Source organism: Acartia tonsa, chromosome 9 (assembly GCF_053477335.1).
Source record: "Acartia tonsa isolate MP-2025a chromosome 9, ASM5347733v1, whole genome shotgun sequence".
In the NCBI taxonomy this organism is placed as follows: Eukaryota; Metazoa; Arthropoda; class Copepoda; order Calanoida; family Acartiidae; genus Acartia; species Acartia tonsa.
This window is the reverse complement of record NC_137268.1, coordinates 11,108,270-11,134,447: the sequence shown is the minus strand read 5'-3', so window position 1 is coordinate 11,134,447 and position 26,178 is coordinate 11,108,270. Positions and strand designations below refer to the sequence as shown.

Below are 26,178 nucleotides of genomic sequence, written 5' to 3'. Positions count from 1 at the left end.
TATGTAAAGCCGCCCTTCTATCACAAAAATCGGCCGCCAAATACTAAGGCTAAACCGCACCCAAGAAATGACACTTTTTCCAGAATATCTGCAATATGAAAATGGTTTACAAAAGACTAATTGAAATAATAAAAAAAATATTTTGCTGTATAATTTATCTGTCGCAGTTACAGCGCTTTTATGCTTCAAAGGTGCGAGATCCTCTCAATCCTTAATCATTATTTAATGCAGATCCTTTTCTAAGAGATCTCTCTACCTTTACATGACGATAATAAAAGTACAAATAGCGTGAATAATCCCTTGCTACCTTCAATATAAAATCATTATGGCTCCCTTAGAAACCCCAAAGTATGGGGGTAATTTCTTGTACGTCCCCTACACGTCAATGGGATTTATAAATGAAAAAATAACAATTCAATTCATTTTAACCAGATTATGGATTACAAACAAATTCAGACTTATTTATACACCATATATTTGCATAACAGAAGAGCATTGCAAATACTTCAAACTAAAATGGTATTGCACTATAAATCATGGATAAACTGAAGGTTAAATTGCTGCTTAAAATTACATCACTTATAACAAAAGGAGTGACTTGAATCTGAAAAGTTATTGAGAAACCTTTTTCTCGTATTCATTCGAATCCGGTGGATAGGAACCGGTTCTTATCAATACGAAAAAAAACTATGTCTAGCATCGTATTATATCCAGCTTTCTACGAATATAAAAATGTACAATCATAAGATTAAAACCAGTTTTTTTAGCCCGTGCCTTCGGCACCTCGGGGCTAAAAAAAACTGGGTTTAATCTTATAACTGTACATTCTATATCCGCGGAAAGCGGTTTATAATACGATGAAAGAAATAACTATTATCACACTTTATCGTGGTAAAAATTTGAATCTGATATGAATCATACTTCTGTTTATAAAATACTTCCAACACTTAATTATAGTGGTTTTTTTTTTAGACATTATGGTTTTGCTGACATATTCTCGACATATTGATATTCTAGTAATATTATCAATAAATAATTATTTTGATAACATATTTTTTTTTGCAGGTTTGAACACCCTTTATCCATGAGTAAAGAATGCAGTGAAGACATTTTCATTCATAATATTGTGTTGCACTAATGGATATACTATACATGGATATTTTGACAGATTTTCGCATACCCTGAGCTGGATCTTTAAATCGTTTATAGGTGATTTAAACCGGGGCGATTCATTCAGCGCGCCATCAAATTATTAAATACCAATCTTTAAATTGAAATGGCATGGGCGATTCAGCGCGGTCAGTTGCGCCGAACCGGTGCGGCAATGGTACTCAACTAGTGGCATTGCCGCGCTAAATCGGGGTGATTCATATTTAATAAATAAATATTTTTTTAAAATTAGTTTAATATTTTATTGCAAAACTATCGTGAAAACATTTTATAGTTATTTTTAAAATAGATTTTATATTTTTTTTATGTAAAACACCGTACTGACCCAGTTTAAGTTAAAAAATTGTATCGGCACGTATCGATATTTTTAGTGAGTGCGCAGGCGATTACACAACACCGCGCCGAAAATCTTATAAAAATCCATGTTTTATAGGCGCGCTGTGGCTAACCACCAGCGCACCTACGGTTCACCTCTGAATCGCCCCGATTCAGCGCACTATAAAAACGATTTAAAGATCCAGCTCTGATAAAATGTTTCTCACAGCTGGCTAATTTAACGATACAACCCATCCACTGACGATAGAGGAACGTATTGACCAATATCTGAGGACTATTCTAGCAGCCTAAATTAACGACAACAATTCTCCTGTCATAATATTCATGTATTCTAAATCCATTTGTGTTGTACTGTGCAGATTCTGAATATGGACATCTAGAAACACCTGTGCAATATTCAGAAAATAAAAAGATATTTTCTCGTATTCATTCGAATCCGGTGGATAGGAACCGGTTCTCATCCATACGAAAAAACTATGTCTAGCATCGTATTATATCCAGTTTTCTACGAATATAGAAATGTACAATCACAAGATTAAAACTAGTTTTTTTAGCCGGTGCCTTCGGCACCACGGGGCTAAAAAACTGGTTTTAATCTTATAATTGTACATTCTATATCCGCGGAAAGCCGTTTAAAATACGATGCGAGAAATAACTATTCTCGTATTCATTCGAATCCGGTGGATAGGAACCGGTTCTCATCGATACGAAAAAACTATGTCTAGCATCGTATTATATCCAGCTTTCTACGAATATAAAAATGTACAAATCATAAGATTAAACCAGTTTTTTTAGCCGGTGCCTTCGGCACCTCGGGGCTAAAAAAACTAGTTTTAATCTTATAATTGTACATTCTATATCCGCGGAAAGCCGTTTATAATACGATGCGAGAAATAACTATTCCCTTAAAGTGCCTTGTTAAGCACAAAAACCTCTACGCCATCATTATTTTAAATAAATTGTAAATAAGGGGTGAGGTTTTTCATTTCTTTGTTTATTACTTTAGGTTAGGTAACGTTGGGTACTGGGTAGCCAAGCAGCACCGTCGCAATGGATCCTACAGCTACTTGCCCTATTACGCTTTTTAACATTTATCAGTCTCTGTATTTTCCAAAGAAGGACAAATGTTATTGTTCAGTTGGAAAAATCTTCTAAAATTTAGTTCACCCGCAGCCCCAGCAGCCTTCAAAACACAGCTTCAGCCTCAATGGTATGGCAAAGATCCTCCGCCTCTCCTCACCTTCAAAACGTAAAAAATTGCAGTTGTCTTGCTGTGTTTACAAAGCAAGATTACAAAAATAACACTAGCCTTTTTATAATAAAATATCATCCCTTCATTCCTGACGCTATTCTGATAATGCATTCAATCAAAAGATAAATGTTATTCATTTGGATTTTCTATATTTAGCAATCCAATATGAATGCAGAAAAAAGAGGTTTAGAATTAAACACAAGGATGACAATTATATAGCTAGCGAGGTCAAACAGACGGACAGACAAATTAAGTCATAAAGAAAAAATATCACATGTAACATAAAGTTATTAAAAATCCCCCTCAATCAGAAAGGGAGGGGACATTGGACTGAAAATTATATTTATCCCAAGATTTTTAACAATGCGTTATCTCATTCGTTCACTTAAAAACATTTGTGACTTTTATTTAATCTTGATTGTTTTATATAAACTTACAGTTTCTAAACTTTTTCATCGGTAATTTTAATCATCAAAAGTTTTTATTTTGTTTGTCTTTGGGGGTTTACAACACCAATTTATTGTCCATAGTCTTATCCCTTAAGATCCCTTATAGAATGGGCTTTAACAAGACCTTCAAATTGTAAAATAACTCACATTAAATCATTTGGTGAACATAATATTTTATTAACACAAATTCTTGGTTGACACATTCTCGACCAAAATTTGACTGTCTCCAACCAGGGAGGGATGCGACATCTGTTTATCATTCTAGTCCCCAAAGTGTTAGAATAACGTTTTCTTATTCGTTGGTTAATAAATCTGGAGACTTTTGATTGTTTGGTTCATTAAGTTTAGGGTCCAAATGTTACAATCGCTTGTTGTAATCTACAGAAGGGGCAATTTTGTGAAACATCTTCGGGAATTTACTTAAATTTATCAACCATTGTCTTATCTCTTTAGATCCCTGGTGTCCAAGGCTATTGTGCAACAGGTCCCAGACACAATAAGATCTAGGCTCTGTATTCCAAGGGGCTAGAAAAATAGTTTAAATGCATCTCAAGACTTAAATTTTATTATGAAATAGCCTTAAACCATCATTGGACCTATAAGAAAATTGTCACTATAATATAGAACACAATGACAAAAAACCGTACTACTTTATAAAATGGGACAAATAAGGGGGGGGGGGGGGTTGCAAGGATAAATTTGCTTCTGAAATTCAAAGCCTTATGAAATATGTAAATTATCGACTTATCCCTAAAATTCCTGGGATATTTTGGTACAGTTTGTCTCTCTCTCTCTATCTCTCTATCTTTTTCTCTCTCTCTCTCTCTCTCTCTCTCTCTCTTTCTCTCTCTCTCTCTCTCTCTCTCTCTCTGTCTCTCTCTCTGTCTCTGTCTCTCTCTCTCTCTCTCTCTTATCTCTCTCACACACACTCACTATCTCTCTCTCTCTACCTCTCTCTCTCTCTCTCTTTGGATTGCTTGTATACAAAAGATTGCCTAAAATTCCTAAGGGCTAATAAAAATATAACAACTTTTTTTTACCAAAAACTTGAATTTTGCGACTATCTAATAAAATAATGCTATAATTTAGAGTGGTGGAAAGTATATAAAAGGGCTAATATACCTAGCTGTATATTTAAAATAATTTGTTGCAATTTTTAATTGCAAAAGTACTATTTTTCATGAATTCAATAGGATGAACGAACTGACCAATAGGTGATAACAAGACAACCCAAATTAACGACAGTTTTCCCCTGTCATACTATCAACGTATATTCTACACACATTTCTGTCACCAACATTAATCAGCTGCTGCCTAGCTCTTTTTATAGAATTTGAGGGTTTAAATGAACACTCCTTTAAACTTTAAACTAGACTAAGGCCGGGCTAAAGGAATGTGTTGAAAAGTCTAGTTGAACTCTAAAAGATTTTATAAATTAACACTGCAAAAAAATGAGTTATAAACTCTAAAAGACAATAAAGGATTTTTTGGTTTTGGTGAATAAATTAAAAATAGTAAATAAGGCCGTAGAAACGGTATAAATGTAAGAAGAAGAGATAGAAAATACTTGCCATATCTATAAAGAGTAAGCGAACCAAAAAAATGAGAAGGAAGAAAATATGAGACTTAATAAGTTAATAAGCAACCTTTAAATTTTTGAAATCAGCTTAAATTCTAAACCAGACCAAAATATGACAATCCCTCTTTTCAAAAAAATTTTCAAAGCATGCAAACGGGTTTTCATCGAAGGCTTCAGCGCAGCTGGCGCGCGGCTGCTAAGCCCTGAAGTAAATATTTCATGCTAATCCTGGATTAATTAATCTCCTCTTTAAAGGTCAATTTTGGGGAACCCGATACACACTTACAATTACAATTTTTTCACCTTTTTGAAATATCATTCCTTGTTGAACTGGATGTATTGTGTTGACATAAAATATCTCTAACTTATTTGGACTGTATGTGTATATAGATGTCAGGACGAGACAGCGCAAAATGGCACCAAAAAAAATACGTCATACGACAAAATAACCAATGAGAGGCGAGTATATGTATATTTTACCAATGGTCAACTACAATGTATACTGGCCTCTCATTGGACAAGTTTATTGTATGACGTCATTTTTTGGTGCCATTTTGCGCTTTGTTTTAATTTTTACCATCATTAATAAATGCTAAAAGAAAAATATAGAACTCTAATCTATTTATTAAGGTTTAATGTTGATTAACTAACAACGTCAAAGTTTAATAGGTTTTGGTGTAAGCTTAATCCTCCTTAAAGGTCAAGGACGGGGAACCCGGTAGAGTTATTTATCGCATCGTCGTATTATTGACAGCTTTCCGCGGATATCAAACCGAAAAATTTAAGGATTAAAACTGGTTTTATTAGCTTCGAGGGCCCTAAACCCAGAATAACAAAACTGGTTTAAGTGTTACGATTTTTATGATGATATGCATGGAGAATTGTCTGTAATACGATCCTATACATGATTTTTCGGTATGGCTAAGAACCTGTTCTAATCCAGCGGATATTAATCGGATTCGAAGCAATTCTGGTAAATATTTGATTTCTCGCCTTCCCCCATATATATTTTTTATGTTGCTCCCCTTGTATCTAAAAGGTCACTTGAGTTTATTGGCCTCAACAAAACTGCATTTCCATTTTTTAAATCATTGTAAGAAGTTTTACATCCAAATTAAAAACTATTGCATATTTTTAAGAATAAATGTATAAGCATAATTTAGACAACTACCTGTCCCATGTGGCAGAGACCCTTTTTGTCTTATAGCAAATTGCTGCTTTTTGTTCTTTTGTAGGAACTTAGCAGTGTCTATATTTCCGACGCCATTCGCTGATTTCAAGGACCTAATGCAAAATTGTGACAGGGTCCCTGTCCTGAGGGGAATGTTACATAAAGCTCAAATCCCACCCACCCCTCGGCCCCCCCTCATTAGAGACCTTTAGTGACGAATCTGCTAGTTTAAATTAAATATTTTTAAAAGCGAAGCTTTTCTATAATTAGGGTCGGTCCGTCCGTACGCCCGTCCGTCCGTCCGTCTGTCCGTAACGGATAGCTTTCTTCGTTAATTTAGGCATGTTAGAATTGTCCCTATCGATTTCAACTTTGCATGGTGGTTCCTTTAGTAGTTAGGTACCATTTAGAAAGCGTAGCAACTCTATTTCATTACCAGAATGTCCGTACGTCCATTTTAAACATGTAGATCTTTAACTTTTTTAACAACAAATGTGTGATAAAATCATCCGATTAATTTGATGTTTGGAATACTGATTCCTAGGACAACAAAGTACAATGTTATAAGCGTAGCATATCTATAATCAAGTCCTAAAAACGTAAGTATGTCCTTAAACATTATCCTGTATTTAAGCAGTTTTTCAACAAATTTAATTAAATTTTTGATTCGACATTTATAATTTATGTTCTGATTTTTCAGTTCTATCACACTACAAGTATAAATGTTCGTTTGTCCTACTGTTTCAGAGCTTCGCTTTTATGGGTGTTGTCATCCTTGTTTAATTTAAAATTCAAAGTTGATAGTACAGGCAGAAACAAAGAAAAATATTTATGTCAAATATAAACTTGATTTAATTTGAAGGTATTTTAGCAGACTAATATTTATCTTTGTCTTTGTAATTCAAACCTCTTTTTGTGATTAATTTACGGTCAAAATGTTTTCAAGATACATAAATATTTTCATGTGCATATCTTAATAATACAAAGTAGAACGATGTCTGTCTGTTTGTTTGTCTGTCTGTTTGTTTGTAGCGAAGAATCTCGCTAACCGCTGAACCGATCGGGTTCTCCTTTACAGGTTAGCTTCTCATAGGTCCCGGGAAGGAATATAACTATTTTCTTGGGGGGACACCCCCAACCCCCCTAAAAAATGAAAAATACCCCCCCCCAAAAAAAAAAAAAAAATTTCTTTTTAAAACCAAAATTAAGATAGTGGGGTGGACTACCCCCCCCCCCCCCCCTCCAAAAAAAAAATCCCCCCCCCCAAAGAAATTTTTTTTTTACATTCTTATTTTAAATCTAAAAGACAAAAATTTGGTTTTATCAAACCTCTTGGGCCCCTAGGTTATAAATATAACATTACTTTTCAATTCTAATTTGTGATTGTGTGGATTTTAGGGCTTTAATGAAATGTAAGCAGTATGCACTGTTCAAGTATAGTAAATATTTTTTTTAATACTTTTAATTATGAAAATTGTTGCAGTATGCTACAAATTAATTTAAAATGCATTCAATGAATTTTATTACTATAATTTTTACCATTATTTCTACTTTGTATCTGATTGCAAATCTTATATCAGATTTGTTTTCATGTCACATGGCTGTAAATAAACAACCTACATGTTTAATACAAGCATAGATGCCCTGCAAGGATGAGGGTGAAGGGGTGTTTACTGTTTAACCCACACAAACCTTTAAAACCCATGATTTTATCCCCCTCAAGTCTTTTTAAAACCCTTAATTATACCCCCATTAAAATAAAAAGCTTGGACGTTCCTAACCGCAAGTCTGTCTATCGCTCATTTGTCTGTTATCCATCTGTATGCCATCCATTTGTCTGTCGTCCATCCATTTGTCTTTTATAACTACAATATCATAAGACCTACCTCTTAAGAAAATGTCTTATAAATATGAATTGTAAATGAAAAAAACAAACCATAGATACTGAAATTTTCTAGATTCAGTAGGAAAACAATAATTAACCATTCCAAAAAAAAGATAATCGGTCACACCTTTTCCTATGTGAAAATGTCCATATTTTCATCTTTTTTACAATAAAAAATCTAACATATACATTAAATTCATTCATTCTCAAAAATAATTATCCCTATATTTGTAATCTTCTGTGGTTGCAGTTTTAAGTAGATTTTATTTTTACAATGCATTCTTTAGCGGTTGGATTGGATTTAGGCCTAAACAAATGTATGTTTATACAAAACATGTTAAAAAAAGAAAATTTTGAATAATATGTAATTATTATTTTTTATTGTAATTTAATGCAGTAAAAGTGTTTTAAAGCACCACCATAAGGGTGAATTCGCCAATAATTCAATCTGTAATACACATTTAATCACGAATTTAGGCATGTTAGAATTGTCATATATGTATATAACAATAGAATAGATTTCAAAAGAAATTATGTATGAAATATAGAACATTGAAGCATATGCATTAATATTTCTTTGTTTCATATGTTGAGCCTTTTATGGACATTGCTATTTTTGCTTTGAAATATTTTCAACTCGGAAGAAACACCGCAAATATTTAGCAAATAGTGTCATAAGGATAGGATGTATTTTTTTCTTGCAAAAATCTATTATGTTTAAATGCAAAATAATATCTAATTTTAAACTAACTGTTTTTTCATGTTTTATTGGCTTCTATATGAGATAGGCTTCTGAAACTTCTTAGATGATACTAAAGAACAGTGAGAATCTATACCATGGTTCACATTGACTATCAATATGTCAGTATGTCTATCCATAATACATAGTAGAAAATGAGATTTCCATGTAGGATATTGCATAGAAGTCCAAGGGTGGGGTAAAGTTGGTATTTTTGGGAACCTAGTAAAAGTGTCTGACTCTAATTATGACGTAAAAAAAGCCAATGAGAGGCCACTATAAATTTTACCATTGGTGTATACTGGCCTCTCATTGGGTATTTTTTTTTGTTTACGTCATATTCATATCAGACACTTTTACTAGGTTCATTTTTAGTTGTTTTTCTTTTTAAAAGGTTTAAAATGACTTAGATAGTAATCTGCCGCCCACCTACCACCCATTTGTAAATAAGACAATCCAGTTTTCATCATTCAATCATATACTAAGAAGCTATGAGGGGGATATTTATGTAAAGAAAATTATCTTGCCTCCAAATTTGTTACCAGTGGACAAGCAGACAGGAAAAGATTTTTCTTGTTACATGCAAAATATTTTTTTCTTTGAAGGAATTTATTACTGTATTATAGACAGCTTTCCGCGGATATTAAAATAAAAAATTAAAAGATTCAAATCAGTTTTGTTAATTCCAAGAGGAAGAAGGCCTGGATTAACAAATCTGGTATGAATGGTATTTTTTTATATTCGTAGAAAATTGTCTGTAATACGATGCTATATATGATTTTAAAGCATCTCTGAAAATCGGCTTCGAAGCCATATTGGTAATATTCTTCACAATTTTTTTTGTAAAGGACCAATAAGCAGCTTCACTCTAAATGAGAACCATATGGGTTCAGCGGTTACCGAGATTCTTCGCTACAGACAAAAAAGCTTACTACTTTATAAAATAGGACTAGCGACTGCGTCCCTAGTATTTAGGGATATTCGAAGGGATATGAAAAGGCAGAAAAATAGCTTAAAACCAAACAACGATTTTTTAGGAAAATAAAATAGCCTAAAACCATCCCAGGATCTATAAGATGCTTCACTGTAAAGGAGAACCATAGCGGTTCAGCGGTTAGCGAGATTCTTCGCTACAGACAAAAAAGCTTACTACTTTATAAAATAGGATAGTCCGAAGATCAGAAACAAGGATAACAACATTCAAAGAATATATGAAAAAGATACTAAGCTGATTTCACAAATCAGAAAAATATATGGGCTGAGCCTCACTCCAAGAGAGGAAAGTTCCTACATATACATTATACAATATACATTTACATTTTTTTGGGGGGGGGGGGGAAATTTCTACATTTTAGATAAAACGAATCTTCATGTATAATTTGAAGAGCTGTTTTATAATGATTTGGAAAACTTTGTCCTTAACTATAAATAGATTTTTACAATATACATGCACTGAAATCCTAATATGTGAAGCTGTAAGTTTTTTTTTGTTTGTTAGAAAGAATCGATGGAGTTTTCTATTTTTGGAAAGCATCGTATAGGTTTCAGGATGGCTTTAGATAATCTATATTCCTATATTCGGATTTAAGCTATTTTTCTGGCCCCTCCAATAGCAAAAATAATAAAATTTTGTCATTTTACAATACTCAAAGTTAACTTGTAAAATGTTTTATAAGAAAACTTTTCTGAGGCCATCCTAGAAATTAGGCAAAAATAATATCAAGACTTATTCTATTATACAAAGTGGTATAGTATATGTAATGCACAATTTCTTAAATATTTTATATGTATAAAATTAGAGATTTTACAAACATATTCACTTAATCAATAATTAATAACTGATTATTTAGCTTATTTTAATCCAGAGTCTACACCTCTGTTGTTGATTGATAAACACATGAATTAACTTTTTTTGGTATTTATTATTTTTCTACAGTATTTATGGGAATTACATCGACAATCATTGATTTCTACTTTATGAAAGCAAAATGGTAAATAATAGAAAATTTTGATTTTGGTAAAAGAATGAATTTGTGCAGTTTTTTGTGGTAAATTTGCTTTCTATTCGGCCTTAGCGGCGGCGACGACTGGAAGACCGGCATAACCGAGGGGGTAGCCAGCATAGGGAAGACCAGCGGCGTAGGGGAGACCGGCATAACCGAGGGGCAGACCAGCCAGACCGTTGTAGTAGTGGGCGGCGGGCAGAGCGTTCAGGGCGCTGAGGCCATAAGGATAGGCAGCGGCGGGCAGAACGGCGGGAGCGGCGGCGACCAGAGGAGCGGGCACGGGGATCTCGTGGACGGGGGCAGCAGCCTGCTTGGCGGCAAGACCACCGGCGGCGGCATCCTCGAAAGCGGCGTTGAAAGCGGCCTTGGCCTCGGCAACGGCGGCGTCGTCATCAATGTAGTTGTTGGCGATCTGGGCGGCCTGCTTGGCAGCCAGTCCACCGGCGGCGGCGTCGTCAAAAGCGGCCTGGAAGGCGGCCTTGGCGGCGGCTACATCCGCAGTGTCTTCCAGGGGAAGGGCGGCAGCGGTGGCCAGAAGAGCAGCAAATACCTGAAAAGTTAAATTTTATTAATCCTATTATATAAAGTAGTAAGGTTTTTTTTGTCTGAGGCTTAAGATTTCAACATCTACTAAACTGACTGTGTCCTCCTTTTTAGGGGAGATTTACATAGGTCCTAGGATAGTTTTATGCTATTTTACTTTTAATTTTCAGCTTTGGGATGGTCTTAAGATATTTTTCTGGTTCCTTTACCCTTATACGCTATTCTCAAGGGGCGCAGCCGCTAGTTCTATATTGCAATAACTTATTATTATAGGATTCATAAACAATAATTGCTAGAACAAATAAGTTTATTGTAAAGCCATAAAAATTCCACTGATAAAAACTCTTTATTTAGAATTATCATGAACAATGCGAAATGAAGCTGAAAATTGGTTTCCAAAATTTGATGAAAAAATTTTCCCGTGCGAAAAAATTTCACGGTCTGACTTTTTTATTTGTTTGTGTTTGCAATTCTAATTTTGCAATATTGTAGCAAATTTGGAGAAAATCATTTTTGCATCAACTATTTTGTATGTCTGTAATATATTATTTTTATTAAAGCTTTTGTCATAATTGTATTTTCAAAGAAATATACAATATCAAAAGGCTGTTATCACTTGTTTAATATTTATTGCAAAAATTTCAATGAAATTCACTTACTCTAAAAACTAGCCACGCCCTATGGCAAGCAAAAATGCGTGCAAAAAATCTGCTAAATTTCTTGGCTTTGTTTCAAATTTTAAATTTTGAATCATTATTGAAATATAATGGCCCTTAGTTTCATAACAATATAGAAAGATATTTCTCATCTGAATATCTAACTTTTCAGCCATTCAAATGACAAATAACATATTATTTAGACAAAGTCTATTGTTTCTTGCAAAAAATAAAGAAATAGTTTTCTTCATATTAGTAAAACTTTTGTATAAAAAACTAAAAGTTTTTAAATCTAGATTAATTACAGTAATTGAATAAAGAAAAATCTGGTCAATCCAATTTTGAAAAGCTGGGTCGTTGCCCCGTAAAAATTATGTTTTGACCTGAGGCAACGCACGTTACGATGCCGCGCTTGCAACCGCTTAAATCTATTCAGGGTTTTAGTTGTCTTATTTTGGTTGAAAAATTGGGTCATTTTTTCAGTGTTTTTAATCATTTTTCAAACTTTTCAAAAATCAACTTATTGCCTAATCTAAATCAAAATAAGAATATGATAATTTTGACTTTTAAAAAGAAATGGAGCCAAACGGTAATTCATCAGATGAAAAATTTATAATTGAAATTTAATATTTTTTTTTGTAATGAAATTATTTATTTATTTACCAGCTTGTTCATGTTTGTGCGAGTGAGTTGAGTCAATGAATCTTCGATGTAAACTGCCCGTTCAATTTGGTGCACGTCTTTTTATACCATGCGCGCGTATGCGCACATCAGGGCCAGGGGGAAGGGGGAGGAGTGAATAGGGGCGTCGCAGGGGTGTGACATCCACCCCTGCTCTTGTTTGGGACCAAAGTTTTTAATTGTAGAAACTGCTTTTTATATATTTGTTGATTGTAAAAAGAAATATTTTTATCAGCTAACTTATTCTATTGTTATTGGCCTTGTATCTAAAGTTTTATAACTACATTATCCTGTCTGTTGGTTATTTGATTTGTTGGTGTAAACCTTTTTGGTAGCAATCGACAATTTTGATCAACAGAAAGAGTTATTTTGTTTGTTATTATTGGGGATGTACATCAATTTACCGTTCATTGTCTCATCCCCTAAGCTCACTAATAGTTCTACGAATCTACATGTCCGTTTAGGTAGAGACTCATTTTTCTCTCCTGCTATTAAAGATAACAAATGCACATCTACTCATTAATGTCACTTGGTCTGATGGTCGATCGGTATTACTCTGGAAACCCCAAACATTTTTATGTGTTTTCTAATCTGTCGGCAAGAATAAATTAATTAGAGTTTTTGTGAAGGTTCATATGTTCAGTGAGTTTCCTTAATATTCAAAATTCAATTTGGATTTTAGTTAGAAAAAGAAAAAATAGGAGGGTCGCATTTTTCTAGGTGTAATTTTTCTTGGAAGCTTTGTGATACCCTCTCCCAAAATTGTTATAAACTTTCCTTGGACCTATGAGAAGCTACACACTATAAAGGGAAACCATATCAGTTCAGTGGTTGCTTTGTTAGAACGCATTTTTTTCTGAAAAATGATCATTCTTGAATATTAAAAACTCTAGGCTTAAAGAATAGCGAAGAAAAATATATCTAAATTGAGGGACGGAAAAATGTATATGGTCGTTTGCTTGCTAGGCTGAAAAAACGGGGGAGGGGGGGGGGTGTTACTGTTTCCAACCGGGTATGTTTGTTTGGGGTGGTGGCTAATCAAGTTCTTTACCCCCTCAGCATTTTTCTTTACTAATCTTAATTTGGTAGAAATTTTCCTGTTAAATTATTTTTTTGTAGCAAAACTTCTCTAAAAAGTGTTTCCCAGTCTTTAGATTTAGAAATAATCATGGTATAATAGACAAGGGTAAATACTAGAGGCTATGCCTCTAGAGGCGTAGAGGGGGTAGGGGGTAGTTGATTTCGACAACCCAATTTTTCACATTTTTAATTTTAGTTTTAAAAAGGAAAAATATTTTATTAGGTAGAAGGGTAGAGTCAAATCGGTTCAGGGGTTACTGAGCTCTTAAGCTTCAGACAGACAGACAGACATCGTTCTACTTTGTATTTTAGATATTTGGATCTTTTGACGTAATTTCCTTTATTTTAATCAAAATATTTAATAAACATTTTAAGGTAAATTTTTATCAAATTCTACTTTGATAATAATAATATTTCAACGACAGTCAAATTTTACAATTTTAAGAAATATATTTTACAAACTAGGATGATAATATGAAATGTCTTTTATATAGCGCAGTTACTCTAAATCGTTGTTGCTATGCTCTTAATGTAAATAAATGTCCTTGTTAAAATGTGTATAATTTCAATTGGTCATAAAAGAATTCAAAAATTATAAGTTTAGCGGTTAAGATCTCGATAACTATTTGAGTTTTATATGAGGGTGGCTTCGTTAAGCTTTTGGAATGGCTTTAGGCTATTTTTGAACAATATATCACCATAACTATGAAACTTATGGTCTTTCTTATGTTTAAATTCAGAAGGTACATTTTGACTGACAACTAGAAAAACTTAATTAAGGAAAATCTCCGCTGTTTGAAGTTATTTTCAGTTTTAATCTGTTTAAGCATGTGAAAATATCTTTAGAACAATGAACGAGCAATTTTGGGCGTTCACAACAACTTTGTACAATAGAGATAATATAGAGACATACTCTCTAAATTAGCCAATAGGAGAACATTTGAGAAACTCCCCGGCTATGGTATTGGTTAACATTGTGTACAATTTTTTATTTCGTTCGCATAATAAGCTATAAATTTATTTCCTATTAAAGGTATGAAGCGCAAGAAAAAACCTATAATGGCATCAGCCAGTCACAATCAGCCGTGCGGCAGAGTGTGGCAGCGGCTACTTCTCCTATAAGCCTTGCGGATAATTGCAGCTGTGGCTTAGGCTGCAAGTGGTCGAATGCGACAGAGGAATTGTGCGATTTATGTTTTCTTTAAGCCGCGCGGCTGCGACTAAGGCTGAGGCTTATTGGGTATCCTTGAAAAAGTTCGTTGCTCATATTACTTATAAATTTTGAAAATTAGAAAAAAATTCTCCGTCCATTTAAATCAAACACTAAATATTATCAAAATTATTCTAAATTCAATGATATCATTAAAAAGTATTATTTTTAGAAATTACACTCAAATTTAAAAGCATTGCTGTGAAGATTTCTTTAAAAATAAAACTATTTAATTACAGATTAGATAAGGACTTCCGTAAAATATCTCGTGGTTTCAAGAATTTAGATTGTTTCATCATAATGAAACTAAACTTTGATAACATCGGAATTTTCTGAATCTTTACAAAGTAGCATAAATGTTTTATTTTTAGTTTGGCTCTTAATAATAACTAGCGGCAACGCTCCCTCGAGGCCTTAAGAGGAACTCAATAAGGGAGGGTGGGTGTATGGGAGTTAAGTGTGGTAACCCAATTTCCTCCACCAAAATAGTTATAAACCTTCCCAGGACATATGAAAATTTACCCTGTAAATTAGAAGCATATCGTTTGAGCGGTAAGCGAGATTCTTCCGTACAAAACAGAAAAGCAAACAGATAAACATCCTGTTACTTCAATATTAGGATTGTTTTTTTGGACATAAGTCGTGACTTTTTTTCGCTGTTTTGCAATGTAAGATTTTTTTGCAATTCTACAAAAACTCCTGAAATTATCTTCATGCACTCAATGAGTGATTCTTTACAAAAAGAAATTTGACCAAAAATTTCATCAGTAAGAAGTTAAAAAATGTGTTGCTGAATTTTTTCTACAACCGCATTTTTTGTAATTTGCTTTAGATGTTTTCTTAGATTATTTACTTTTTCCTTATTAGAAATGCGGCTAATCTGTAGATAGGGTATGTCAGTTTACAAGTTAAAATTTAATTTAATTTAGGCAATAAATATAGAATATATTATACGTGGATATTATAACAGGGGAAAAATTGTCGTCAATATTTGTTGCTGACATGGATATCACGTATTGGTCAGTTTGTTCATCCAGAAGGAGGGGGGGAGGGTATGGGATAGGCTGGATGGGGAGGATCGTAATTTCATCCAGCTACAAGTTTCCCTTTATTGGAATATGATAATCTGGTGTAAGACTCAAGTAATATCAAACCAATTATTTAATCATTTACAAAGAAACTCGCTTGCAGCAGATAAACTCTGTACCTTGACATCGTTTTAAGAATTGTATATATCAAATTTTACAGTTTTTAAATTAAAGATTTTTACTCTAGAAATCTTTTAAGTTGGTGGTTCTTTTTGCTGCGCTTCTTACAAATATCATATCCTTGTTTGTTATACATTAAAAAAAAAAAACTTTAAAGTCTTTAACAAACAGCCTTTTGATTGCATTGCCTTTGTGTAAAGACCTAGTTGTTCATTTATCATTAAGAATTAGTATGAAATCTAAAGTTATATATTGTATAATCTTTTATATGTATCTTATATTTAAATTAAGTTTATTTAATAAAAATAATTCTTGAACAATATTTTAAGTTTTTTTATTAGAGCTTTGATTTTTCTTGGGGGTAATTTCTGTTTTTTCGCTACTTCTAAAATTTTGAATATTAATTTTTTAGTGCTTTTTAAATGCCGTGGTTTTACTTTGATTTTTTCTTCATTTTTTGTTTTCTTATTGTTTAAGTTTCTGTTTTTTATCTTATTTTGTATCTCTAGAATATAGAAAGTGAAACATAAATATAATAGAGCTATTAATCTAGATATTCAATCAGATATTTGAAAAAGAATTTTTGAACGAAATAATTTCCCAAAGCATTGCATTATACTAAAAAATTCAACTGTTTGTAGCAAATTTAAATAAAAAAATACTTTCCTTTCGTACCAAAATATGGACACCTTTTAGCCAATAATATGGTCGGATAGTTACTAAACTGTTTTTCTATTGGTCCAATTAGAGAATTGAACATCTAGACTATCTGAATCGAATCAAAGTAGCTATAGACACAAATAAAGATGTAAATCTATAAGTATATGTTACAGAAGATAAAAATTTTAATTTTTTAGTCATGACGAGGTGTTGAAAACGATTCAAATCCATCAGCTTTAAAACTAAACGCTCACAGTTATGGAATCTCGACCATAAAGATTTTTTTTTATCCAATCTTGACAAGAATCATATTTGCAAGTTATTTCTAATTTACATAGGCGTTTTCTATATATATTCCTCTTTCCAAAAATACCTCTCTCGTCAAGATTGGATAAAAAAAACTTTATGGTCGAGATTCCATAACTGTGCGCTATATGTTAGAGACACACAACATGTTTAAGGTCAACGTATACCTACCTAAACTCGAACTATTGGCTTTCCACCTTAGTAATAAAACTTCCTAATATGTACTGCCCCATACCCCCCCCCCCCTTCTCCGCCGATTGATAATGATATGGTTAATATTGATAATTTCACCTTCCCTGGATCCCCAGTTTCAATCAAATATGTTTCATGGCTATGCTTTTTCATGTTCTTGGGCTTACTTTCAAATTTTACAGGGTCAGCTTTTATATCATAATGTGTTTCCATTTTAACATTGTTTCTATTTTTCACTTGATCATCTTTTTGTAATCCAATTAAATATTTGTCATTGCTTTGGTTATTAGTATCCTTATATCCATTAGTTGGAGGGTTTTGAGGGTTTTTATATATGCCATCATCCATATTAAAGTTGATTCTGTTTTTTACTTGATTTTCATTTTTATCATCTTTTTCTAAATCAATCAAATATTTGTCATAGCTTTGGTTATTTGTATTCTTGTGCTTTTTTTCTTCTTTTGCATCTTGTGTTCCATCAATATGAAAATAATTTCTGTTCTTTACTTCATTACCTTTCTTACTATCCTTATCTAACTCAATCAGATATTCATTAAGGCTTTGATCATTGGTATCATTGTTTTTATCTTCAAATTGTACGGGATCAGCTTTTATATCATAATAAGGTTCCATTTTAATACTTTTTATATTTTGTAATCCATTTTCTTTCTTGTCCTCTTTTTCTAATTCAATCAAATATTTTTGATTGGTTGGCTCATTTTTGGCTTTGTTTCTGGTTTCATAATTTTTAGGTAGATTTTTTGATGCATCCATATAATTTCTGTTTCTTACAATTTCGGTCTTCTTGGTGTCTTTACTTTTCTTGTTTGCACTGTATTTATTGGCTGAAACAAGTATTGTAGCATCAATATGTAATGAAATCCAAAAATATCATGGTTGGAAAACAGACAAAAAAAGTTGATGTCGAGTGGTCCTTAAACTAGAGATGGAGGGCACATAGGACTGTTTACACTAGTCCCAAAAGTTTTATAATAACATTTTCTTTTTCGTTGGCTTAACAACTTTGGGAATTTTGATTGGTTGTTTCATTAAGTTGAGTGTCCAAATGTTCCAACCAATAATTGTAATTTTGTGTATCATCATTGAAGATGTATATCAATTTTTCGGCCATTGTCTTATCCCTTTAGATATCTGTCTTTAAAAATATATACCTACATAGAAAATATAAATTTGTACATATAGAGAATCTTCCCAAATAAAAAGGGTGAATATTTTGATATATTTTTAAATAAAAAGATGCATTAAAATGTTTACCTTTTTCTAAACATGATTTTGAACAGGATAGGAAAAATGTAAAATCTTTACACTTGTCCACCTAAATATAAGTATCCTTATAATAAAGTAACAATATTTTTGTATGTGAGTGTGTCCGTGTGGATCCCGCTAACCCGGATTGTTTTGACAGAAAAGGGGAGTTATGGCTCCCCTCTGTTATCCTGGGTTGTTGGACCTGACGTTAAAGTGTCATTTGACATCAGCCTCAATTGCATGAGGTAATTAATGAGATATGTGAAAGGCAAAGCTACTAATAAATTTTTTAAAAATTTGAAAACCTGTTAAACCTTGAATTACAGTAAAGATTCATTGAATCATCTTCCTTGTTTATTGGCAACTTAAAGGACATGTAAAACATTTGAATCATTGTTATTGCTATAGATATATTTATCATATTGTTATTGCTGCGCTACCTATAAAAAATCTATCTAATTGTCCTTGTGTCTCATCCTATTATATCATGTAGTATGGTTTTTATTGTCTGTAGCTTAAGATTTCATTTTACCACTACAGAACTCCTAGATGCCAGGGGCGCAACTGCTATCCTATAACTTAAAGTAGAAAAATTTTTATTTTTTGTGGATGGGACAATTCATATATGTTAAGGGTAGATGGACCCTAATTACGGAAAAACTTTGCTTTTAAAAATACCAATCCAAATATTTGTATAAACAAGGATGACAACATCCATAAAAGCGAAGCACTGAAACGGTAGGACAAACGGACATTAACACCTGTATAGTGTCTGAACTGAATAATCAGAATATAAAAGTATAAGAGTCGACGCAAAATTGTATGTAAATTTGTTGAAAAACTGCTTGATACAGGATAATGTTTATGGACATACTTACATTTTTAGGACTTGATTATAGAGTTGCTACGCTTTCTAAATCGTACCTAACTACTACAGGAATCATCATGCAAAGTTTGAAATCGATAGGACAATTCTAACATGCCTAAATTAACGAATAAAAGCTATCTATCTCGGACGGACGGACGTACGGACCGACCCTAATTATAGAAAAGCTTCGCTTTTAAAAATTGTTAATATGGTTCTACTTTACAATATAGCTTCCCAAGAGAAATCGTCTATAGAAAAAATTATCCCCCACCTAAAAAATTTTATTTTATTTTTCCTTTTTAAAACTAAAATAAAAAATTGGGTTGTCGAATTCAACCCCCCGCCCCCTCCCCCATTTAGTGCCCCTATAGGCCTATAGGGGCGTAGCCGTTAGTTTATTAGAAAGTATTAATTCAAAAAGTAGTTGGATGAATGTGTGTTGTAAATTTTCAAATTGAGGGTGGGTATATAAGTTTTAATTCCAAAATATTATATTTATTTGAAGAGCTGTCTGCTTGTTTATATGTTATAGCTCTAATTTCTTTCATTAGAATTCAGATGGACACCGAGAATATGAATTATTTGGCCAATATTAGATTGATAAGAAGCTTCGCGCATAGTCTAGCTTCACCAATTCATTAAAGTAAATAAATAGAGGGGGGGTGGGTACGAGCTCTAACCACGGAATGGGGACCCTCTGCTGACTTTTAATTAGGTCGAAAATATAAACACAACCAAGTCGCTACAAAAAAGCAGAAAGAAATTTGCTAGCAGACGAAAAAGGTCCCAACCTGAACCGATTGGGCCAGGTAGTTGTCTGGGTTATAAATCTATACTTATACATGTATTGTCTATTCTAAGTTTCCAAATTCTCGTGAAAGCTACTAGGACGAGGGATCATGACTCTTGTGCTAATTATAGAAAATCTTTGATAATAAATGAATTACCATAGTCTGTATCAGAAATGTTTTCTTACTACCATTTACTAAGTTTTGTGCCTAAAAAAGATTTAAAGGGTATATTATTGTTTATTTTTGTAAAAACTTGTTGACAACACTGTTCTTGTTGAATCCTAACCTAATATATAAAGTATTATATACATTTATTGATGGAAGACAATTGTTTCACTATTAAATAGATCATCACTTACAATTAAGATGTATAAAATAAGAGTTAAAAAATCATTTAAGAAGTAGTAAGGTTTTTTGTCTGTAGCTAAGGGTCTCGCTAACCGCTGGACCAATATGGTTCTCCTTTACAATGCAGATTCTCAATGAAGGTTTTTAACTAATTTCGGCGTGGCCACAAGAACCCTTCCACGAGAAATTGCCCCTAGACAAAATATCCCTAAAGTAAAATTTTAATTAAAAAAAATTGAAAATGGGTAGGGTCAATAACCGCAACTCTTCCCCTAGAAGGGGCGCAGCCGCTAGATTGCACATACCTTAGAAATGACTAATTCTTTACAGTTATATTTCCTATCTGTGATGATTTTTGGATCAAACTTTTTATTATTTTTCCCACATAGATTACAAAGTTGAGGACATCTTTCCAGAAACTTAAAAAAGAACAATTACATCATAAGTAGCGCAATTTTAAACATTTTTACACAAAAATATACATCAAATTGTATATATAAGCAATATCAGATAAATTTCGAACAGCCTTTTTGTGTAACCTTAAAGAAAGTATATTCTGCATAGTGCTTAGAACTTTTGCGACAAACAGAAAATCTAATCTCTTTCAGAATTTTTTTGAATATTTTATTAAAAAATCAAAAGAATATGATGTTTATGTTATTAAAAAAATTTTATATGGCCAAAAATCACCATGTTTAAAATAGACGTACGGACTATCTTGTATTAATAAATTAAATTTTTTTTTTGACAATTCTTAAATTCATAAATGAACTATAAGTGCTCTCTGTCACTCTCAGAAGTACATACTTTACCTAAATATAAAAAAAGCTACGCTTTTAGAAATAATAAAAGACAGGAACCCACCTCTATGCTATAGCAAGGAGTCTGTCCAAACTGAATCCGATATCCATAAAGCATTTGACAGGATACAAGTTTGTCAGTCCGCTCACATTTACTTGACCCTCCTGAAAAGATAGCAAAGCAACTATACATACAAAATTCGCGAGTCGGCTCCTATTTTTTTCTGGCTCCCAATATCGAATCTCATATGTATATTAGTAAAGATTATAAGCAAATTTACATATATAATCCCAGAATTTTGGGAGCCAAATAATGTCTTCAAAGGCGATTTTTTTCAAAGATTTTTGGTGTTTAGGAGCCACTTTACAAATTTGATATGTAACGGTAATAAAGATGTTAAAGATAAGAAAGTATTGTTTATAAATAATTAATTACTCTTAAAATACTAGAAAAATATACTGCAAAAATTCGCGCAACCTATTATATTTGTTAATTAAAATCTTGTAAATGGCTTGAATGATTGTTACAAAATTTTATTTATTGGGATTTATGTATTTTAATTAAGATCTATAAAACGGCTAAATCACACATCTTATTAAATATTCTGTAAATCAATCTATCTGTCTGTATGTATGTGTTAACAAAGATCTCATAAACAGTTAAATCACACTTTTAACCGCTGGACCAATCAATACAAAATTTTCAGGGAAGTTTACTGTAGGTCTCGGGTTGGTTTTCAGTTGTTTTGAGGGGGGGGGGAGTGGAGATTGTCAACTAAGATCTCGTAAACGGCTAGAACGATTATTGCAAAGGGGAGGGATGATTGTCAACTAAGATCTCGTAAACGGCTGGAACGATTATTGAAAAGGGGGGGGGTGGTGATTATAAACTAAGATCTCGTAAACGGCTGGAACGATTTTTGCAAGGGGGGGGGGTGGAGATTGATAACTAAGATCTTGTAAACAGCTGGAACGACTATTGCAAAATTTTTAGGGTGGATTTAAAGATCATAGGTTTTATGCTATTTTAATGGGGGATGCGACACTAGCTCTTTAATATTTTTTAATAACACAACCTGTCCTATTTATCAATCTGTATGTATGTGTGTAATGTATGTCAACTAATAAGATGCTGTTATAATACTTTGGGTACCGCATTAATCTATTGTCCCAATGTCTAATAAGATACTGTTATAATACTTTGGGTACCACGGTAATTTTAAGTCTCCAATGTCTAATAAGATGCTGTTATAATACTTTGGGTACCGCGGTAATTTTAAGTCCCCAATGTCTAATTAGATGCTGTTATAATACTTTGGGTACCACGGAAATTTTAAGTCCCCAATGTCTAATAAGATGATGTTATAATACTTTGGGTACCACGGTAATTTTAAGTCCCCAATGTCTAATAAGATGCTGTTATAATACTTTGGGTACAACAGTAATTTTAAATCCCCAATGTCTAATAATATTCTGTTATGATACTTTGGGTACCACAGTAATTTACAGTCCCCAATGTCTAATAAGATGCTGTTATAATACTTTGGGTACCGCGGAATTTTACAGTCCTCAATGTTCAATAAGATACTGTTATAATACTTTGGATACCACAGTAATTTACAGTCCCCAATGTCTAATAAGATGCTGTTCCAAAGACTGAACTTCTTTAAAAATCAAACAATAAAGACGTACAGAAATTCTACTACTTTAAAACATAATAGTTGCTTCGCCCCTAGCCTCTAGGGTAGGACAGGGAAAGTTTGGAAAATAGTCTAAAACCACTAGAAGATATTTAAAAAGCTTTCCTGAAAATTAAACCATTTGGACCAAAAATGTCCGAGATCTTACAAAATATTTGTTATTATTATAGATAAGTATTCCTAGTGTTGGTCATTCATTTAAAAAGTTAAATTACACACACACACAAACACTTGCATACTAGAGGGCAGACGGAGCATTTTATCCGAGTTTTGACACCCAGAACTCCGTTGGTAACTCCGAAATAGCACAGGCACCAATACATAAACACATATACACCATGGAGGGAGGGGATATTGGGATGTTTATTACACTAGTCCCTAAAACCTTATAATAACGTTTTCTTATTCCTTGGCTTAAAAACCTTGGGGACTTTTATTAAATTTTGATTGGTTGGTTCATTTAGTTAAGTGTCCAAACATTTAAACCACTAATTGTAATCTATAGAAAAGGGAATTTTGCGTATCATTATTGGGGATGTACATCAAAATATCGGCCATTGTCTTATCCCTTTAGATCCCTGCATATACACACACAGAAAGTAAGATTGTAAAAACTGGAGGTAGGGGGGGGGGGGGAGATACACTGGTGTCCTGGATAGAAAACAGGTTTTTTTTGAGTTACGTATGACAAGACCTATATTTCTATGACCGGGCTTGTATGACGGTTCAGCACATAACTTCCATTAAATCACAGCTGATCATTTTTGTGGATTTTTTTGAAAATTTCTTTTTTACCCAGATTTTCATAGTTTTTCCCCAAAAAATCACAATGTTCTCATATTTACAGCTTAGTTAATTTAAATTTATTCAAAGAAAAGTATAATAGATGACAGCTGCACCAAAGATTAAGTTATTATCAATAACAAGATCTTTCAGAATCAATTAACTAATCTAAGATTTGTAGTCTAGAAGTTGGGTAAAAGTTATTTGAAGTTGTTATTTGAATTAATGTCTAAACAGTTAAACAAAACTTAAGTTTGTTTTGGTAGTTAACACAAAAAAATACTCACTTGCATGCATGCATGCCTATGCTATGCCATGAAGCTATAGCATAGTTCCTGGCTGTAATAAGATGTCCCTCTGAGGTTCCATCAATGAAGTTTAAACTAACATGCTTCAGAATCAGCAATGATTCTGTATAAAGTTTTCCTTATGACACATTATCTTGCTCAATATTGGTTCCTTGCTGACTTGATATCTAAATAGTTCCTGTGTTATTGTTTGTTCCTGATCATCATCATTGGAAACAGTCAGTTCAGTATTGTGGCTGCTTTTAAAGGTTTTGATGGGTTATGGTTGCAGTTGAAATGATGGTGGTTGTGTGAAATTCTTGCCAGTGTCAGACACAAACTGCACCAGATTCTTGTTTACTCTGGCCTTTAAGGTATTCAGGTAAACATTGTAACCTGAAAGTATTGGGACAGGGTGGTTTTAGCTGTTCTGGGTAATGAGTTTGGATCTACTGCAATTCATGGTAGAATATTGCTGATAACGAATTGCTGGTTCCTAATGTGACATTAGATGGATGTTCTCAGAGCAGCTTTTCCAGCAAACAATAGGCTGTCCCAGTACTAAATATGGAACTGCAGTAGAATACCAGGAACTGGAAAATTGCTTTTTATGTATTTACTATGACTTACTTTTCTTTCCCTCTGGTGGAGAGGGCTTAACGCATTTTGTTTTTGGGTTTGGTTTGTTTCTAGGCTCCTTAACAAGATGGTTGATATAGAAAAGATTGTCACATGTAACACCTGAGAACTTAGGATGTCTGACTTATGGTACTGTTTCAACTATGACTATGTGCCTGCTTCATTCAAAAATGTGGTAAAGACTATTGTAGCTGATTTGGCTGGAGAAATGAATGGGTTCTGACTTTTTAACTAATCATTAAGAAATGCTAAGTAAGCTTTTATGTCCTTGACATAAGGATAAATAAGGGGACATTTGCTGTTGGAGTTGTCAGCAGAGGAAACTAGATGTAATTAGAGTGAGGTGTTGGCATTTATGAAATTTATAGTTCGAATAGTATATGGTATAGGGCCCCTCCTTGTAGGTCAGCCTGTTTGGGAATTTGTATGCATATTTAGATCCTCTGATAACAACAAATTGTTGTCTACCTCTAAGGTATTCACATAAAAACGTTACATGTACTCATTTAAGTCTAGTGCATTAATATTATGCAGTAGAACCTCATTGTTTACAGTATCAAAAGCCTTTGAAAGATAAATGGCAACTGACACTGTTCTGATAACTGGTTTCTTATTGTTTAGGCTGTTGTTGATTAAGGTTTTAATACTCTGTAAGGCAGTGGTATTGAACCTGCCTGTGGTATGTAGGTCTGCAAGTTTAACAGCATCATTCAGGTAAGGACGAATTATGCAGGCAGGAAAAAGAAGTGAGACAGGTCAGTAGCTGGAACCCTAATTGTTAAGTTTCCCTGGTTTCAGTAATGAAATGATTTTACCAGTCCTCCATATGCTTGGTGTCTAGAAGTGATTTACTTGTCAATACTACAATGAAAACATTGTACAAAATCATTGCTGATTCTGATTTGTTTAAACTTTTTTGGTGGAACTTCAGAGGAACCTTGTATCACATCCAGGATCTATGTTTTACCTACAAATCTTAGAATAGTCAATTGAGGTTATTGATCTTGTTATAGCTGTCATCTATTATACTTTTTTGCATGAATTTAGAATAACTAAGCTGGAAATGTGAGAATATTGTGATTGTTTTTTGGGAAAAACTATGAAAATATGGGTAAAAAAGTAATTTTCAAAAAAATCCACAAAAATGATCAGCTGTGATTTAATGAAAGTTATGTGCTGAACCGTCATACACGCCCGGTCATAGAAATATAGGTCTTGTAATACGTAACTCAAAAAAAACCTATTTCCTATCCAGGACACCGGTGGATATCTATCTGTACATAATGTATTTCAACTATTAGAGAGAAAAATACAAAAATGTAAAAAATGTTTTAACAAGGGAAGGTCCGTTGCAAAAAATACCCCCAATCGAATGAAAAATTGTTAACGGAAAAGTTGAAAATACTCTGAGAGATTTAAACAAGAACAATGATATTTATAGAAATTAGATAATTCTTATTTTCATATAAACGTGGTTGAGTTTGGGTTTATGGAGGCCTGTAATAGTATTTTTTTATGCATGACCCGTTTGGAAGTGTTATAACCCGCACCCGGGCTATAACCTAACCTG

The 26,178-nt window shown here is 33.1% G+C and overlaps 3 protein-coding genes across 3 annotated transcripts in view; 1 reads left to right on the top strand and 2 right to left on the bottom strand.

Annotated features, from left to right (window-relative positions):
- Nucleotides 1–26,178, top strand: part of Naa20A (N-alpha-acetyltransferase 20 A) — a 146,397-nt gene that overhangs the window by 79,680 nt on the left and 40,539 nt on the right. The window lies entirely within an intron of this gene.
- LOC145328198 (uncharacterized) lies at nt 10,484–12,504 on the bottom strand. The gene is made up of 2 exons (XM_080171792.1): nt 12,450–12,504; nt 10,484–11,137 (listed from the first exon to the last, which is right to left on the bottom strand). The coding sequence occupies exons 1-2, from the start codon at nt 12,459–12,461 to the stop codon at nt 10,643–10,645; spliced, it is 507 nt and encodes a 168-aa protein (XP_080027918.1). The 5' UTR covers nt 12,462–12,504; the 3' UTR covers nt 10,484–10,642.
- LOC145328207 (uncharacterized) overlaps nt 16,224–26,178 on the bottom strand; it is a 28,822-nt gene continuing 18,867 nt past the window's right edge. The window contains exons 2-7 of the mRNA XM_080171804.1: nt 21,264–21,364; nt 20,705–20,818; nt 20,208–20,258; nt 18,399–18,459; nt 17,223–17,968; nt 16,224–16,470 (exon numbers count right to left, since the gene is read on the bottom strand). Of these exons, the coding sequence (XP_080027930.1) occupies nt 16,453–16,470; nt 17,223–17,968; nt 18,399–18,459; nt 20,208–20,258; nt 20,705–20,818; nt 21,264–21,364 (1,091 nt within the window). The 3' untranslated portion in view covers nt 16,224–16,452. The remainder of the gene's footprint in view (nt 16,471–17,222; nt 17,969–18,398; nt 18,460–20,207; nt 20,259–20,704; nt 20,819–21,263; nt 21,365–26,178) is intronic.